We start from the raw sequence: 20,242 nt of genomic DNA on the forward strand, positions 1-20,242 counted from the left end.
CAATATTGAAAAAATTGTATATTCCGGTAATGTTTTCTCATCGCCCACAGATATTGCTTGTTCCTTAAATAATTTTTTTATAAGCACTCCTGGTGTTCTTATAAATAAAATGGTTTCACCGCCCGATGCCAACACCACGCCTTCTCTGAGTGGCCCTTCTATAGAATCTTCTTCTAATTTTTTCGTTTTTCCTGTAACTGCCTTCGAAGTCCTTAAAACTATTTTCAGTTTAAAAAATAACAAATCTAAATCCTACGACTCAATCACCTCAAACTGCGTCAAAAATATTGCTTATAATCTCGTTGATATATTGACTATTCTAATTAATAGATGTTTTGAAGGTGGTATTTTTCCTGATTGTCTGAAAATTGCAATAATAACTCCTATTCATAAAAAGGGTTCTAAGTCTGATCCGAATAATTACCGCCCCATTTCACTTCTATCCGTTTTCTCAAAAATAATTGAAAAACTCATAAAGTCTCGTATGGAAAATTTCTTACGTAGCAAGAACTTCTTCAGCGAATATCAGTTTGGTTTTACCACTGGTAAATGTACTGAAGATGCAATTACTACTCTCGTTGGTGGGATCAGCAGCAGTGTCAATGAGGGCAAATGCGTCAGTGCAATTTTTCTAGACTTGACAAAGGCATTCGACACAGTAAATCACTCAAGATTATTAATGATTCTCTCTAACCTAGGAATTAATGGAATCGGTTATAGTATTTTTGAGACATACCTTGCTAATAGACCCCAATCCGTTCGCATTGGTGGTGTAATGAGTACTTTTGGGATTTTGGAGCACGGTGTACCACAAGGTACAGTCTTAGGACCACTTCTTTTTTTAATTTACCTTAATGGTTTGCTAAAACTTAACCTGAACTGCGAAATTCTTGCCTATGCGGACGATTTGGTTTTGGTATTCAGGGGTGACTCGTGGAATGAGGTTAACTGTAATATGTGCAATGATATGAAATTAATTAGACAGTGGCTTGATTATCATTCATTAATTCTAAGTAATAAATCTAGAGCAATTCGATTTTTTCTTCCCACACCATGTGATATTAACGAAGCTCTGATTTGCCACTCTCCAAAGTGTCTCGCAAATTGTGGAGACTCATGTATTAGTATCCCTTTCACTGATGAGGTCTCATATTTGGGAGTGGTTATTGATAGTAGGCTATCCTGGAAGCCGCATATTGCCAGACTGAAGAATTCCCTCGCTCCCATAATTGCGAATGCCTTTCAAATAGGTCGATATTGTCCTAGAGATGTAGCTCGTGCATTCTACTTCGCTTGTATTAACTCTAGGTTACAGTATGGCTTAACTACCTGGGGTGCGGCTTTTCCCTCTAATTTTAAAGCAATTGAATTAGCTCAGAGATCGGGAATAAGAGCACTTTTTAGGATAAGGAAATTCGATTCTTTATGGAAGACTTTCATTGACGTCAAAATACTCCCCATCGCATATTCCTTCAGATATAAAACTCTCCGCACCTTTTTTATTCGTGGAGGATTCCTTAATTCGAGAAGAATCCGCGCGTTAAGAATGGGTCTTACTGTTCCGGTTCCCTTCCCTAGGAAGGAATGGTTTAAACGTTCCTATTCTTATCTTGGACCTTCTTTCTATAACTCCCTTCCTGAATCCTTGAGAACCCACAATATTTCTCGCAGTACTTTCTTAGCTAAGGTATATGTTTTGTTATGGACGGAATATAAAGCTACGAGAGGCTAGTGGGTGAGTGCGTAATGTTTTTTTCCGTGCCTTTGCGCGTTTTGCTGACCTGGCCGGGGCATATATCGACTGTAGGTGGTGTTATCTTTTTATTTCGCGGCATGTCCTTAGTGGTGGTGCTGTTGGATTTTTACCAGACGATAGCTGTTAGTGGGATCTCTCTCGGGCCTTCAGCCTTCTCTCTGCCCACCCATTGTAAAGTGTTCGTTCTGTTGATTATCCTTAATAACCATTACTCGTTTCCATCTTCATTTTAGTTATTGCACCTAATATCTTGGGGTGGTCCACCTTATAGTCACTATCATTGTACCTTGCTGGAACAGTTTGCGCGTTTTGATGCGGAACTGCGGCTCTCCTCTAGCTTTTTCCTCTGGCTTTCTGCTCCAACCTTTTCATTTTCTCTCTACTCTTGTAATACCTTAATTCATTCATTAATGCTCTTTTATAATAATAATTCCATTTCGTAAACTTAAAAAAGTCTCTCTACGCCTATTCTTTGCTTTTTTAGTCTGGTTATTGAGCCTCATTCGCCTCATTGCTTCCTCTCATCTTTGCTTTCCCTCATCTTTAATCTAAGCTATTATTTACCTATCTATTAGTTTATTAAATTCTATTCCTCTTGTCCGAATAATTTTTCTCCTAGCTGAATTCAGTGGCAACAATACGTGCTTCCATGAAGCCCGTTGTCACTTAATCCCACATCCTGTGCTTTGCGCCTCCCCACCTTCCCTGCCAGGCCAAATGAATCTACTCAAACTATTAAAATATTGTAATATTAGGAGCTGTGATTTTCAGCTTAACTCGATTATATGAGTTGACTTATACGGTCTACTGAACCAGGGTTTCTGCCGTTTACCTGGGGAGACCGGCAGTGGTAAGTCGGCGGCAGACGCAACCTAGGCACATTTTTGGGAAATAAATAAATAAATAAATAAATAAATTCTGTAGATATTCTTACGAATTTTATTTGGGCTTGGGACAAAATTCGTCAGAATATTTCGGCAGATTTTCTGACGAATCTCTGACGAATTTCTGTAGATATTCTGCCGATTTTCTGTAGATTTTTTCTACATTCCAGACTTTCCAGACAAGATGTGTCAGAAGAGATGGAAAAATTTTTCACTGAAGTTTGCAAAATTCAATAGAGTTATTTTTTGTGATATCACGGTGTTTATATAAAATAAAGAATTCTGCGACGCCGTGTTACAAGTAGAGAAAAGTGAAGTGAAAACTTTAAGCAGAGTATCGACCTAAATTTCGTGTTTTTGTATCATTCCATGGGCGATTTTTAAAAAATTAGTATTTTTGCTCGCAGTTTTTTTACTTATTTAAAATGTTTAATCGGTAATGCTTGTTAAGCAGAGCATACCATTTTCTTTATAACTCCTACAGTTTCTACAGTAGATTTTCTGCAGAAATTCTGCCGAAAATCTACAGATTTTCTAGCAGAAATTCAGCAGAAAATCTACAGATTTTCTAGCAGAAATTCAGCAGAAAATCTACAGATTTTCTCTGAATAAACTGGAATATACCGTTAAAATTCAAAAAACCTCAGAGTAAAATCGGCAGGTAGAATAATGATTTGACGGGTAACCTTGTAAGAAAATTCCGAGCGGGAGCGAAATTTTTGTCAATATGGCCGATAATTTTGACATTTGGCAGCAAGGAAGATTGCTTTCGAGGAAGTTTTTCCTATTCTTCCAGATTTTGGTGAATTCTGATTGTCCAGGAAGTGTTTTTTGGCTCTTGAGAAAGCTTAATGTGTCTGCAATAACATCCTGTTAAGAGAAATGTGTGTTAAATTGTTATTCTGTGAAATATTTTGAGGAATCTGTTGGCAAGCAGGAGCTGGGTGTCCTTTTTAGCACTTCCTGGACATCCCACAAGATACTGGTCAATAATTCTTCTTGTTTTAGTTATCAACATTGTAAAGGAGTCATTGACACGCAAAAATAATTCACAAAATTGATATTATTGGCTTTTGGAAAATTGAAGTTTGTCCAAGTTTGTATCCTTTGCGTTCTTTAGGGGACGAGAGTTCCCATGAGTTTTCCAATTTCCCAGAGGCGGAGAAAATTCTTTCTCTACAAAAGTATCATATTTGACCAGTAAGACTTACAATAAAGTGAGTTTTATTGAAATTCCTTCGCTGGATATGTTGTGGTCCGGAAAGAGTTAAGACTTTTTCAGTGCTAATTAAGGACGATGGTTTGTACATTTCTCTATGAGAATTTTTTGGATTTTCTTTTGCAGAAAACTCCTGTCACAGATCGAACGGGAGGAGACGCATCTGTTGGTGCTGCGAGTGATGGTGGGCCTTGTGATTCTCTATGATCACGTGCATCCAGTTGGCGCCTTCGCACGTGGAGCGCATGTTGATGTCAAGGGATGCGTACGGCTGCTCCAGGCTCAGCCGGCTATCAAAGCTGAGCCCCTCCTAAACGCCCTCCGATACACAACCAAGCACCTCAATGAGGACAACACGCCCAAGAACATCCGGAACCTACTGGCCGCCTAAGATCTTCTTTCCTTCCTTCCTCAATTAGTCAATCGTTTGTCCCTCTTTGTATGCATCTTGGACTTTTTGTTTTCTTTCGCGAATAGAATGCGTTTTAGTGAAAAAAAATTGAAATATTTTAAGGAAAACATTATAATAAAGCTAATGTGAGAGTTAAGAGCAAAGTGAATTAAATTAAATTACCAATTTTTAGATAATTGTGCATTTGAGAGAGCAGTAAAAATAATTTTAATAATAAAAAAATCCTACGAGATGTGGAAGAAAATTTGTTGATAATCTATAATTAAATATTGTAAGTTTTTTCTGTCTATATAAAAGATAAAAAAAATGAAAATAAATATTTGAGATAAAGAAAAAAATCTCCCAGTGAGATATAATGTTAACAGAATGTCTTCATTTTTTATCCTATGCCTCTCTTCCATTTTATTAAAGGATGCAAAGAATCGAGAGTATTTTTTCGAAAAATAAAATTATTTAAAACTAGCTAAAAAAAAAACCAATGTAAAAGTGTAAGTTCGAAGAGAGAAAATTATGAATAATTAAGCTTATTGTCACATAAAAATTGCAAAGTGAAATTATCTAAAAATCACAAATTAATTGAGAAAAATTTTTCAAGCTCAAATTTAAAACTAGCATTTCACTCTGCTGATTTTTTTTACAGAGAGAAGAAAAAAGAAATAAAGAAAAGGAGTTGTTTTTATTTCTTAGAATTTAGAACAAGTTTTTATCACAAATTTGACGAGTATTCTGATTTGTTTTTCGTGTGAACATAAACAGACCATCTTTATATACTAAAGAGAACCACTAATGCAAATAAATTAAGTCAATCTTTAAAGGATTTTTGTGTTTTTTTACTGCTTTGTGAATGTTGGAGGGAAAAGGTTTTTGGCGGGAAGATTTGATCTTGGGGAAGCTATTCAACAACATTTTAAATATTGTAAACCATTCAATTGCATTCGAGAGGACCCCGCTCTCGCAGCGAGAGAGAGAGAGAGTAGTGTGAGAGAAACAAGAATTTTGTATTGTTTACATCGGCAGTTTTCCACAAAAAGTAGTCAAAATTCAAGTTTTTCCCGTATTTTCCGCAATTATTGTGTTTGAGATGTGAAAAAGAAACTTTAGTGATTCAATTGAGTGCAAAAATTATTGAAGAAGTTGCATTTTAAGCAGCAAAATTATATATTTTTTCCAGTTGTTGACACAATGGTGAGAAAGTGAGGTTATGCTTTGGTAGTTTCAGGCTTGATAATCCCATTTTTCAGGTATTTCTGAAGACAAATATGGACACACAGAAGACAACAAGTAAAACCAGCCTCCTGAACATGATGTTGATGAAAGCATGGCGAGAAAGATGGACAGATTGTCAATGGGGCATCAACATAAAAACGGTAAGAGTCTTACCTTCCTCTTCAGCTAATTGTCCTTTTTGGGGCCGGTTTCTGTCTTTGCAAACTCCCTTATAATCTCCAATTGAGCTTTGGTCAGTTTCCTTGGTATAACCACAATCACAGTGACAAAATGATCTCCGATTTCGTGTCCAGATGGAGTTTTCCGGATGCCCCGTCCGGGAAGCTTCAAAATTGTGTGACTCTGTATTCCAGGTGGAATTCTCAGTTTGTGATCCCTATAGACACCCCTTATAGGTACATTGTCCCCCAAAAGAGCCTGACTCAGTGAAATCACAAGGTTTGAATGGATATTCAGTCCCTCCTGACGAAAATCTGTGCTCGTGTTGACATTGAAGGAAATCCTGAGGGTTTTCATGGGATCAACTGGACTGGGAATGTCAACAGTTTGTCCAGGCTTGAGATTTTCCGGAATTGTAACCGTCACATTCTTCTGCACTATAACCGTCCCTCTCCCATCGCAGCATTTGCACTTTTCCAGCAATTGCTTAGCCTTCCGAACACCTTCGCAATTTTTGCATGGAGTCTCCAAATTCAACTTAACCACCTGATCCCCACCACGAATAGCCTGGAGGAAGGTCAAATGTGCCACAATTTTTTCAATAACATTCTGACGCTTCACCAGTTCCTTAAAATACTCATTTGTTGAGACACTCTTCTTAACGTCCAAGATCTTCCTGTTAACCACTCCGAATCTATCATAAATCCTCCTCTTCCGCAAATCACTTAACACCTCATAGGCCTCAGCTATATCCTGAAAGTGCTTCTTGGCTTCAGGAGTGGCACGATGTGCGTCTGGATGGAAGATTTTAGCCAGTCGAATGTACGCCGATTTGATTTCTTTGCTGCTCGAATTGGCATCAACCCCGAGAATTTTGTAGTAATTTTTCTGAGGGACTCTCACCTCATGGGAAGAAACTGTAGACATTGAAAAGAGTTTTGGAAACGAAAGAGAATTTTTTGCAACTGCGAAGGGAGACAATTTAGATAAGAGATTGAAAAAGCAAAAGGTTTTGTTCATTTCTGTTGTTTTCACTTGGAAAAAAAAAACTACAAAGGTCACTTTGAAATTTTATTATATTTATAATTAAAAAAAAGCTAGTGCTAAGCCTAGATCAGTTTATTGTAGGTGAGATTCTTAACGTGAGCTAATTAGGAGTGCATGCAAATTCGATTTAGAGCCGAAGTTGGGAGAGCCATTCAATTATCTTGAATCAAATTCGTGAAATTATACAAATTTTGTATTAAAACCAAAATATCAAGGATTTGGATTGACTGACAGAAAAGTGATATATGGGTGAAATGTAGACCAGAATGTTCTCTATAATTTTGCCGTAGAACTTGATTTCATCGATTAATCAGAAGCCGAGATAATCGAGGTTGTTTGTTTCTGAACTCGTTTTTTCGACCAGAGCGCCCCAAGTGTTCATTTGGTGAATTTCAACTATATCAAAGAGTTGTTGTATTTTGTGAGACTTTCCATTTTAAACCCTATTTTAAGTGTCTTGGTCGAGTAGAAGCAGTCAAATTGGCATCTGAGCGGTTTCAAAGCCTTATTATGGGAAAAATCAATTTTTTCACACATAAACGGCAAAATCGGACAGATAGCGTAGTCTGATCGGAAAATGATGTATGGACGAAATGTAGATATAAATCGACGGCTCCATTCCATACTATTCTAAGTCGATTTAGAATTATATTACTCCGAGAGATATGTTGTTCCGAATTCGTCCAATAAATAAATGGAAAAGTAATGCCAATACATTGACAATGAACCACCTAAAAAGAGAGGTTGGTATAGGAAGCAAGTTTCGACATTGCAGAGTACAGTCGAAACAAATACACATTCACTGCCCAGATCCACAAACCAAGGTTGGTTTACCGTGATATAAAGCGGTACTGTGTGTATCAGAACGCACACAGAGACTGTGATACAGAGTAAGTTTACCCGCCTTGGGGGTTAAGATAGAACAGGAGAATGGGGAGTGCATAATGGGCCCAAATAAGTGGCCTCGGTGCAGAGGTTCCGAAAGGAATATAACCGACCCATAGACAAATCTTTATCTCTAACAATTATGCCGAAGTAATGCATGGAGATAATTCAGATTACGTGATACAGTAGACTCTCACTTATCCGTGGACTCTTTTTCCGGATGACATAAAAAAAAATTCGTGAGATAGTTGAATTTTCAAAATTTTGTTGGCTTATTGTCCCCGTTTTGGTTTTTTTTTGTTAACCCTTTAAGGACGATTGGGTCACCGGTGCCCCAAAAATGAAATTTTTGCTACGGCCTTCTAAAGCTATGTTTTTCTCTAAAAACTCAGAAAAAGTGATTTTTTCTGACCCCCGATTTTAAACCTTCTCGTCCTTAAAGGGTTAAAGCAAATGTACTCTATCTACTGTAATTCTTTCTCGTTGTAACTTTTTTGAACAGTACATGTTTAGAGAGAATGTCGATTCGATCAGGTCAGGATTCACAAATTTCCACAAATTTCCAATGTAAACAAAAAAAAAATAGTTGGATTTCAAACAATTTGATGTGTATCAATCTCAAAATCCGTGTGACATTTTGGTCCCGCTCTCATGGATAAGCGAGAGTCCACTGTATGAAAAATGTTTTCGATTGTGGCGCCCTTAGCATTAATCCTTCAAATGTTTTAGGAAGTTGTTCCGATTTGCGAGGCTTTTAATTTGCGCCCCCATTCATCAAATTCGGTCTATTATAACCGGAGATATGCTGGTTTGAACTTCGTGAACGTTGACCCCTCATATCTCCGGTTCTATTTTTACCACAGCGAACCCACGCCACTTTTTAGAAACGTCCTAGGATAGACTACAACACTCTAAAATTTGACTAACTTGCACAATGGCGTTTTTGAGAAAAATGAGTTTGAATTTTGATGAATTTTGAAGCTATCGCAGCGCCACCTGTGGTGAATTTTTGAACTTCCATCTGAAAGTGCTCATCGATACGAAACCAAAAAGGTAAAATTTAGGTCGCTATGTTAATTAGAACCGGAGATAGAGGCCGGTCAATTTTCGAACTTTGACCCCTTATAGCTCGGGTCAGGGGTTAAGCATTATTTTGTTTGATAGGTATAATCTGCGGCTACAACACACTAAAATTTCAGCCCGATGCACAAAATAATTTTTGAGATATTTAACTTAGAAAATTGAAAATTTTTCTTTTTAAAAATAGCGCCCCTATCGGTGGCTTTATAAACTTGCGATGTTAGAAGGGGAAGTGATATTTCACGAGAGCTTTCCAAAACGCTCTCACTTTTTAAATTCTGACAATTAGAAATGGAGTTATGGCCATTTTAATAAATTTTTTTGGACCCTTATAGCTGGGGTCAGGGTGGTCGGGGACCTTAAGTTTGGTATTGATACTAAGGTCTTCGGCGAAGCTATAATATACTAAAATTTGAAATTGATCGATGCCATAGAGGCGGAGCTATTGAGAAAACAAAAAAGGGAGTATTCAAAATGGCGGGAGGAGGGGTGGGGGGTGGGGGTCAATGCACCAAGTTGCAATTTTCACCCGATATATAACCTTTGCCGAAAACCGCAAGTCGATATCTCTTTTAGTTTAGGAGCTATTAAGCTTCAAAGAGCGGCCGGCCGGGAACGTAATTTAGCCCCCCATATATTCGTGATCAGGAAGTGATGAAACACATGTTGGCCAAGTTTGAGCTCGATCGGACGACGTGAAATTTTGGTAGGATTATAGTAGGTGAGATTATTAAGAATCTCACCTAATACACTCCGTCCCGGTATTATGCACATTTTCGGGACTGAGAAAAACGCGCGAAATGGCATTACGCATCGAGAAAAGTTGCATACCCGCAGGGGCTTTCTTTTGAAAAATTGGCTGTAGAACTAATTTCGCGCGGAGTAAAAGTGGTGAAAACAAAGAGATTCAACTGTTTAATAGAAATGCATTAGCAAACAGTACATTTTGGCCAGAATTCTTTAATAAATCGTTAGAATATTTAAAAAAAATGCATTGATAAAAGAAATTAAAGTTTTATTCTGAAAAAGTAGAAAAATGTTTTCAAATTTCCCGCGTCGCAAAATAGTATACATTCAGGCGTATTTCAAAAATGATTTTATAAATTGACTCCCAATAGTAGGCAAACTTGCATAATTTGTATGTGCATAATTCCGAAGGACTTAATGCCGGGACTGAGTGTATGAGGTTATGTAAAAAAAATTTTGCATGGAGCCTGAATTAGAACTATTTTTCGGTGGTGTTTCTTCAATATTGTCGTTTTATATTAATTTCCTCAACAAATTCCACCTATTTAACAATAAATTCAAGTGATACAATTCTCTAAAGTTATTTTCCTTAATTTAGGAAAAGTGAATTTTACATGAATTCCGTTACATTTTAGAAAATATAGTTCAAATTTGAGGATTGAGAAATGTCATCTATACCCCCCCCCCCCAATCTTCAAATTTGAGGATCTCTACTGTATGTATTTTTGCCTAATATTAGGAGCTCATTTGTGATATCATTTTTGATATACCCCTAAATGCCCTAAAAGTATGAAATTTTTTCGAAGCGGTAAATTTAAAATGAGTAACTTATGAACTGTTGGTGCTTAAAATAGTTCAAGAAATTGGCGTCAACAATATTTAGCATATTTTACGGCGTTTCCGTAACTTATTCAAAAGAAGTCTTCTGAAAGTATGCAAAATACTGTAGGGGAGACTGGGGCAAAAAGTCACAAATCGAAAATTTTGAAATTCAATATCTTCCAAGATAAATAAGATAGCGGTTTAAAATTTTTTCCATAGATAGCCTCCATAGGTCTTTTTCAATGTCGTAAGTTTATTAGAATTTGAACAAGGAATTTAGAAAATAAAAAATATCGAAATTTTTAGCCATATTTTCGAAATATTTTCCGAGGAAGAAGATATCAATTATTAGCTACTTATATTAAATTTGATTCCCAAATTATCTGGATATTCTTTGCTATCTATTTTAGAATTTGACAAAGATTCTTTTCTAAAGAATTCCTTTTATTAAAAACGACCACTTGGGGTAAAAAATAACAAAAGGTATAGAGCAAAAATTGTACCGAAAATATACATAATCCTGGGACCCCTTGTATATCTCGTACAACACACCATTTCAACTTCGTGTTCGAAGTAAATGTGATTTCTGTGGTGGCCGTCTTAAGGCGGTCTTACCTGATAGAAGAGGGTTAAGTGTTCATTGTATTTCTTCAGGTCCTCCCTCGTGGAGTGAGCGGTGATGTGTATAATCTAGCTGACTGCATACTGCAACAAGCTGTCGTTGGCTCCGGTGCCAATCAACTCGTTCTATCTTACCTTCGTCATTCTCTCTGTTCCCATCTCATCTCCCACGCAGCCGTTCTTAAGCGCATCTCCAAGTACGATGGCTTGGACAAACCCCATTGTGTCTTTGCCCTTCTCGAGTTTCTCGAGTCCATCATCACGGGAGTGACTTGCCGTGGGAAGACAGAAGAGACCATGATTGTGAATTCTGTGTCTTCCTTGGTCTTCTGGCTGATGCAGGTGTATGCCCAAGCCATTAAGATGCCTACGGGCGAAGCGGTCTCCTTTGACTGGAACACCATTACCAAGAAGGTGGCCAATGTACTGGAGAATATTGTGAAGAGTCAGTTCCTAATGGGTATCCTGTATTTGGGAAAGCAGGAGGATACTGATTTATTTGGGAAGATCTCCAAGAAGTACAATGAGATTTTGGGCCTAACAGGGACGAAGAATGCGGGGATTGAGGAGGCTTTTAGAAAGGTGACTTTCATTGAATTGAGTCATCTTGAGGTGATTGAACTGGAACCGAAAGGAGTTGAAGCTGTGACATATTGCTTGCAGCCTCTCCTGGCCATTGAAGTTCTCTTGAATCCCAGTGCAGATACGCAAATTTATGTGTCACAGTTGCTGATGATTCAACGTCTCAAGGGATATTCATCACCTAGACTCTACTGTGAACTCATCAGGGCGTGCCTGATCTCCCTGAATAATGTCAGTGGACCCAATAGGGAGTCCATGTGGTGTGCTTTCACATTTATCAAAGTCCCTCACATCCTTAAGCAACTCAATGCTCTTAGCAAGGATTACGACGAGAAATTGGATTATTCACCAGATGTTATTGAAGCACTGGAAATGCTTCTGGAAGATGCTCCAGTTTTGGATTTTATGGACACTAAATGTGTCTGCAATACAGTTGAGTGTTTCATGACGGAACTCCTCAAGCAGCATCTCGTGACTGAGAAGCAAATTAGTTTGTTTGCCTCAAGGAGAGAGACAATCACATCGAGTCTTCAGAAGTTGGAGATCAACAATCAACAGCCCTCAATTGTTAAATTTGTGATCAGAGCTGAGCCTCCGCTGGCTGGAATCCTCAAGACTCTGAGCACGGACTACAACAAAGTGCAGGAAGCGTTGCTGAGTATGTTGTGCCAGGTAAGATTGTAGTTCAAAATCTTCAAGAAATCTCATGATTTCACTTTTTAATCTTCATTTAAGCTATTTTAAATGCATCTTTGTAAATGTTTTGAAAGTTATCTAGGTCGGTTTTACGTTCATACGAAAATACCCTTGAATCATATTCTTATTACATATTTTCAAGATTCAATTCCAAAAACTGTTCTATAGAGCGTTTTACTCGGTCGATTGGAGCGAGTTTGGTCTCATTTGAAAGGCCTTGGAATTCCAGTTGTGTTAACCTGTACTAACTGATGGTTCAGAATAACAAAAAAAACCGATTCATAACCGATAACTAATTTTTATTCGAATTTCAAATATATTTGTCCTAAGTTATTTTGAGAAATGTTTTTAGTAAATTATAAATTGGATACTTTGTGTTAGGCGGATATAGTTACCCAGAAACGTTCTCAACCGACTGAGGAAGACAAAGACCTGATTTAAGTCAAATTTGGAATAAAACTTTTTTGCTCTTGAGCAGAACGTTTTCAGACCGAAATTTCAAATTTGGCTTATATTAGGGTAAGGGTCATAATTTTGCCCAGTCTGCTTATAAGCATCGATGTTCCAAGTTTGAAGTGCGATATTTTCGATACTAATTGATTTTTTTTGTTACTGTCTTTTCAGAAGGGCTGTTTAGAAACTTGGCAAGGGTTTATTATCTTTGTTTTTACTAAAATTAGTCTTAATACGTTTAAAAATGAATAGATATGTAGAGGTGAATTTTACTCGAATATTGGACAACTTGGTTTTAATTTGGACAACTTGGCTGTAAATTTGGACAGCTAATCCGCCTCAACAGGATGCCCATTGTTCTTCATTTCATGAACCAATCTTACCAAGTCCTCTTCCTGTTCTTGTAAAGGAAACGTAGAATGTCACAAGAAGCCCGGAACCTTTCCATATCATTCTTTATAGTCCTACATGTTACTTTCTGTATCCTGAGCATGAACCAATAAACTTATTATTTTTATTATTATTATTCATTAAAGTGAGTTGACTTCGGTACTCCAAGTACGTGCGGATTCGCTCATTCCTTAACCTTTCCGGGAGCCTTTCAAGGTTTTTTTCGCTACATCTCCTTCGTAGAGATGATGCTTCTTTGTTTCTCCAGGCATTTGTCCAAACTAGTCATCACAAAAGCTAAAATTTCACGAAATTTTGTGAGAAAAACACCTGTCCAAAATAAGGAGTATCACCTCAGTGGTGAATGTCTTAGAAAATTTCCCATTTTTCACACGAAAAATCTAATTCACAAGGCAAATCTCACTTCAGGTCAAATGTACTAATCACCATTAATGTGAATCAACACAATAATCAATGAATATTTAATAATATCACTGAAAAACTGCGAGGAAAAATTGTTAGTACTTCATCATAGCTAAATAAGACAGAAGTAATCACGAAGTTCTGTCGTATTTCTCGTAAGCAATTGCTCACACTGAATTTTCAAGAAAACAATTTCAACTCAAATCATATTCAAAATTTAACGTATTTAGTGTTAAAATCTTCCAAAAAGAACAAATATTTAGATAGAATTCATTATTCATAAAATATTGGAATAAAAATCCATCATTTTAATCAATTTATTTTTAGTGTCCATTTTATCCTCAAAGTGTCCAAAATAAGAAACTGTCCAAAATTATGAGCATTTCCCCTATATCCTAGCGGTCGAATCTCGTTACATTGGAAGACGAAGACCCATACCAAGGGTTAAAAGTTCTGGAGAAAATTCAAATTTTTAGATTTAAGAAAAGGATATAATCCTGTGATGGACACTAAACGATGATAACAAATCGTATATTGAGTAAAATTAATTTTTCCTGGACCATTCTTACTACAATATACTTCTGCAATCATTCAACGAGTCAGATAATTTGGGTTATGATATGATTCAAAATTTAAGTCCTACATACTGTTCAAATATGCTCAATTTCATCATTTTTTTTTAATGCAGTTAAGGTGAAAGGAACACCTATTGACACTTTAGTTTAACCCTTTAACGACGAGACACTTTTTGCTTCGTGCTTCTATGATCGATAGGGACAAAAATAGCCCAAAAATTTAAGTAATTTTTCTGATAATACCACTGAATAATATTTTTCGCTTTAATGAAAAATATTACGTATGAGTATTGTAGTTTTTATTGCCAAAAGGGTTTTGCTTAAAAAATTTGGAAGTATAAAAATTAAATAAAACCAATTATGAATTTGAGAATTTAAAAATTTGCCATTTTTGAGGTTAAATATTTATTACATAGCAAATAGCTAGAGATTTGCAAAAAAAATATCCCAGATTCCTTCAACGTTCTACTTTACAATTATGTACAGACATAAGAAAAAAATAACTTTAGGTAGACAGAAAAAATTATTTTCTTTATGGAACACCGGTGTTCCAATCGTCCTTAAAGGGTTAAAGGAAATTCCAAGACCTTTCCAACGAGCCCAAACATGACCCAATTTGCTTAATAAATGCGCTCTTCAGTCACTTCAGTGTCTTTTTAGCCTTTGGCCTTGAAAACCCGTTGTTAGGAATGATTCAACGGTATTTTAGTATATAGACGAAATGTTCGTCTGGGTAATCTCTAAAACATATCCAAACATGAAAAAGTCGCACGACGCGTTTTCTAGCAATCCAAAAAAAACATGGTTTTGGAGGTTAAGGAGAGGGGTGGGGCGAAAATGAGGGGCATGTTAACGATCCTTCGGTCGACTTATAGGGGGGGCCCCGAAAGTCCCAAGTCACTATCTCTAACCGTTTGACCTCTAGAGCTGATGACAGCCGGACGGACGGACAAACAGCGTTACGAAATTTCTCAGAAATCGTCTGGAACGTGAAGATTTCTTGACAAAAGTGGTCTCCGGGGAGTGGAAGGTGGAAATTTGGGGGTGTGTGAAAAAATCGAGGGATTATATGAGATGCTCAAAGCAGAAGTGGTCTCCATTGTATGCATTTCCATATTAAAAGAGTCCACTTGTGCTCTGAGAGTCACATAAAGTAAAGTGCCCTCAATTAGCCCGGTAGAGTTATTTATTCAATTTATTTATATTTGCACTAATATTTGTGGAGCTCAGAGGCAAAATGACACATATCCTATGCTTTAGCCATAGGATATGTGTCATTTTGCCTCTGAGCTCCACATTTGGTGTATGATCTAACATTAATAGGTCAATTATTCCATAAATAAATACGAATCAGTGACTATTTTATAGAAATTCACCATCAAACATTCAAATATTGACCACCGGTCGAGTCGAGGAACCGGTCGACTCGAGGGCACTTTTCCTTATGTACTGCTCTCTCCGTGGAGTTCGAGCAGTAAAAAAATCATTCCGAAATAAGAAATTGCTTTAAAAAAAGTAGGTTTTAAAATACCTTTGCATGAGTAACAAGCTTTCGAACAAATAAAAAAATAAATCCGAGAAAAGTAAATCAATTACGGGTACTACATCGGCTCATGACCGATTAAGTCAAATGGATTTGGGTTAGAAATTTCGAGATCTTTCGAAAAAGTCCAAATTTAAGCAAATCGGTTGAAAAATAGACACTCCTAATTGGTTAAATTTTGACATCCAAAAGTTCGATATCGAAATAGTTTTCGAACATAGCAGTCCAAGGACGAAATACCCTTGACCCTAAAACATATTCAAAATAAACAAGAAAACATGGTTTTGGAAGGGAATGAGGGGATGGGGGGAAAAATACTGTCCTAGATAATGTTGAATTATGGGGGGGGGTCGTCGAAATCCAGAAGTCGATACACTCGTCTCTTCGTTATCCGGCTGACGTGGGGACAAAATGACATTTTGTTTTTTTTTTTAATCTGGTCAACGTTTTTCATATTTTCTTCTGTGGGAATTTGTTTTCTGTCGAAAAACAACAGAATTTTCTTTGTAGTGTGTTTATCTTTCATTTTGTAGCACGATTGTGTGTCAAAAACCTTGATAAAATAAAAATAACACATTAATTGACTCTGGACAAACTGCATCCTTCGTAAAAAATCGTTTTGAATACATCAACCGCCAGCTTTTGGCAGCTGTCACCCGGATAACGAAGTGCCGGATAACGAAGAGCCGGGTGTATCTCTTACCGTTTGGCCTCTAGCCGTATCACAAGTTGAAAAAAAGTGAATTATAACTGCTCTCTGAGTTCGAGAGAGTAAAATATCATTCATTTAAATAGGCTGTAACATGAAGTCTTTATGAAGAAAGAATTTTGAAAAAAAAGTAAAATATATAATCCACTTTAGGTGCTTTCTGGCAACAGTTTCGAGTTGATCTTGTCAGTGGCTACGGTGGAGGGAAAGCTGAAGACATTTGTATCGCGCCTGATTAAATGCAACGAATGCTCTAAGCAAGTTCCGGGAGAGACGGGAAAGGCAGCTTTGACAAGAGCTGCCCTCTTTGACGTCTCCTTCCTCATGCTCACCTTTATTGTGCAGACTTTTGGATCTGACGTGGTGCTGGATGAGGGTGGAGAGAGTTTCTTTGAGAAATGGGTGAGGGAGTGTATGGTGGAGAGGAATAAGTGCAAATCTCCCATGAATATGGTGCAGCAGTGTGATCAGGCAAAAGTTGATGAATTGCTGCTGCATTTGCATTCGCCGGAAGCCTACAAAGTCCCTTCGCTCAAGTGGCATGAAGTATGCAATAATATCCCAGGTGTGCTGTATCATGTTCTGTTGGCCTGGGAAAATGGACAATCACCGACGGATGTCAAGAATATCCTGGACAATATGAAGGTGAAGCTGTGTGCTTATTCGGTTTGTGCAGCTTCGTGGCTCTGTTCGTATCTGCAGATTGTCTGTGCTGATGATCTGCTGAAGCCCATGAATATGGTTCAGCAATTTCTGACGGCCATTGCTCCCGAGGAGATGGCTCAGCAGGAGAATTTCAAGGAACGCTTGGGATTGACTTTTCAGATCATCCGGAAGATGCAGCATGATTTTCATCCGGCCGGAAATCCCAAGATGCGCATGATGCTGACGCACAATCTTGTTTCGCCGAATCCTCTGGCTGAGCATTTTGGGGATGTGTGGAAGAGTGTGCAGGAACGCGGATGGCTTCCGGTGGATGCTGCTCAGACTCTGGAGAGTCTCATGCAATCGTGTGGACCTCTGTGGTTAGTCACGAAGTTGGTGCAGGAAATTTTTGCCTGTAAGCACATCAGTGACATGCTGAGGGTAATGGACATTGCTCTGGCTATTATGCACTTGGACATTGAGCTGTGCACGGTATCTCTGCTGTCTGAACTCCTGCCCATGTTGCTGCTCAGCAATGTTGACACCTTCCGGACTGTTGAATTGGTTGAGCCTCAATCGAGTGTTGTGGCCAGACTCTGTGTCTGCGCCATTCTCTCCACGCTCGAGAGTCCCAGCCAGGTGAAGAAAAAACGTTCCCGGACTCTCGATCCAGATGACATTGACAGTCTCTGTCCTCCTTCCAAGTCCCGCAAACTCAATCCTGATCTCACAGCGGGAGATTCGTGCTCAAGTGACATGCCCATGGAGAGCGTAATCAATCGTGAACCTCCGGCCACAGTTCCAGAACCTCTGGCCAGTTGCTTCCAGAGTCTGCTCAAGATGTTCGCCAGCTTCGTCACAGCTGACGAATTCTCGCCAAAAGTTCATTTTATTTTCCATTTTCTCATTCTACTGGTTCAATGCGGACGTGACAGAGTTAAACCCTTGCTGAGACTCTTGCCACCTGGATTTGTGCAGAATCTTCTCAAGATCATTGTCACGGATGACTTTACTCCAGGACTAATTCTGCGTCTCTATGATCTGCAAACTTCGAGACAGGGAGCAGTTTCAGATCTCTGTCTACTGAGGAATATTCAGCTCAGGAAGGAGAGCATCAGACTCTAAGTGTTTTCTACTTTTTGCAATTTTTATCACGATCAATAAATTATACATGCACCAGAATAAATAAATTAAGAAATAATGATTCTTGATAATCAAGATGAAGAAGACCGATATTCTTAAATTATTTTCGATGCACATGGTAGGGGTATTTCTGACAAATATTGATTCTGTGGAAGGATTTGATGTGAAGAAATGGCACCATTTCCATCAGGTAAGTTCGTGCTAGACAAACTATTTTTTGGAACCAATTCGTTACTAATATTGATTATCTTTTTGAGTCTCGTAACATGAAAAAGATGGTGCCAAAAATTATGGTGTCCATGGACGAGCAAATTTTTGGAATACAGTAGACTCTCGCTAATTCGGCTCCTTTAACCTCGGGCTACTTTTTAATTCGGGCAGCAGTTAAATTTGAAAAGAGTTTGTTGACATTTTTAAAATTCGATTGTGATTATCGAATGAAGCAAATATGCTCAAATTTGCCATGCTTTGTATCAGTTGTGATGTGATTTCGCATTATTAAGGGGCTCTCATAAAATTTACAAGGAATATGATCAAGTAAATTTAATATGAGTACGCAGGTAAACAAAAAATCGTTGCATTTCAAAAAATTTCATGCCCGAATTTCTCTCTAATTCGGGTGACATTTCGGTCCCAAATGCCCGAATTTGAGAGAGTCTACTGTAAATAGGGTAAGTGCCAAATTCCGGCCATCTTTTTTGTTCATTGAATTTCCATAGATTTTTAGTTTTTACATACTCTAGAGATTATACAATGCGAAAGAATAGCGAAAAATGTAGCTTTGACAAACGAGAAGACGTGAAAAAGACATTGGAAGAATTCCCGAAGGGCAAGGAACTATGAGAATGAAGGTGGCCGAAATAGGGCACCAAAGCTATGTTTACATTTTTATTCATTTTAAAATGTATTAAGAATGATTTTAGAGTAAATAAAGACGATAAACTGTCTAGAAGGTTCCAAGCAACGCTCCTTAAGAAGAAAGAATAAAAAAAATCAATTTGTATTAAAAATATTACATTTCAAACTTGAGACTTTTTCGCTTGCATGCAACTATGCCGAAATTTGGCACACTTACCCTATGTGCCGAAATTTCTTACTGTGTAGATTGGGTGACTTGAACGTCATTTGTTCCGGTTGACGATTCTCTGTATTTCATTTTTAATTTAATTCTTTTAATTATTATGAGACAATGGAAGTTCAAAGAATAAGTATGATATTGTGACGCGACATTTTCGCAGAATCTTCTCAGAAATAGGGTAAATTAAGCTAATTCAAAACCTGCTCAAAATGGAAATTTTTCGCTACTCCAAATGGAAACGTCATTGTTTTCACGATAAATACAGTACTAAATTGTTATATTTATATATTTTCTATACCCCAGTTTCATTATTTAGTTAATTTTGTTCTAAATAAAGCGAAAATCCATTCATATTCACAAATTTTAATTTGTTAATTTCTTAGAAAAATTAAAAGTGTACATTTTCACTATCGAATTTTTCATCAATCGATCATATTTTCCAGTGAAAAACACAATGAGGTGACTGTTGTTTAATCATTTTGTTTAACATTTAATGTCACACTTCTGGGTAATTTTAGTTAAATTAAGTGCAAATCTTTATTGTTAACGGTACGTGAAGTTTTCAAATGAAATAATTACCTATTTCGTGAAAAATAAGGGTTTTTCTGAAGTGTCTGCAAATGCTTCAATAGGAAACCCCGGAAATATGATTTTTTTTGGAGAGATTTTCTTATTGTTTTAAATGGGAAAGGAGAAAAGACCAGGAATAAGAACAAATCCTGCACTCAGGAGCAACTCAACAAGGGTTTGGAAGCCTTTAGTTGCGGTTTCACTTACACTGTTTGTCTCCAATTAGAAACTTTCCCTTGTCCCCAATTGGATTAATATGTTTCAAATAGAAGCATTTTACATTCGCGTGTTTTTCTTGTATTTAAGAAGTTTTCAAATTATATCTAAAGAATTTTCACTAAACACTGAAACATTCTAGAAGAGTCAAGGAGCAAATTTACGTAATTCACTTCAGAAAAAATATGAACTTAATGTGTTGAATCTTCTGTCAATGTTAAAGCGTCTGGAAATGGTTTTGAATTAGGACATTTACCCTACCTCTTGACACTAGAAACAATAATAATTAATACATAATATTTTTCATTATAATGAAAATTATCATTCATTGGTATTGTCCAAAAAAATTATTTAAATTTT

General features: G+C 37.2%; 2 protein-coding genes across 2 annotated transcripts in view; both read left to right on the forward strand.

Annotated features, from left to right (window-relative positions):
* The window catches only part of LOC129801562 (CYFIP-related Rac1 interactor B), a 37,024-nt gene extending 31,936 nt beyond the window's left edge, over positions 1-5,088 (forward strand). The window contains exon 4 of the mRNA XM_055846774.1: positions 3,986-5,088. Coding sequence (XP_055702749.1) covers positions 3,986-4,250 — 265 coding nt within the window. The 3' untranslated portion in view covers positions 4,251-5,088. The remainder of the gene's footprint in view (positions 1-3,985) is intronic.
* Positions 5,089-5,245: 157 nt separating this feature from the next.
* On the forward strand, positions 5,246-18,104 carry LOC129801464 (mediator of RNA polymerase II transcription subunit 24). Its single transcript, XM_055846550.1, has 4 exons — positions 5,246-5,456; positions 5,513-5,638; positions 10,893-12,113; positions 16,384-18,104. Exons 1-4 carry the CDS (start codon positions 5,454-5,456, stop codon positions 17,998-18,000), a joined length of 2,967 nt encoding a protein of 988 aa, XP_055702525.1. The 5' UTR covers positions 5,246-5,453; the 3' UTR covers positions 18,001-18,104.
* The last annotated feature ends 2,138 nt before the right edge of the window (positions 18,105-20,242 follow it).

This window comes from Phlebotomus papatasi, chromosome 2 (assembly GCF_024763615.1).
Source record: "Phlebotomus papatasi isolate M1 chromosome 2, Ppap_2.1, whole genome shotgun sequence".
Lineage (NCBI taxonomy): Eukaryota > Metazoa > Arthropoda > Insecta > Diptera > Psychodidae > Phlebotomus > Phlebotomus papatasi.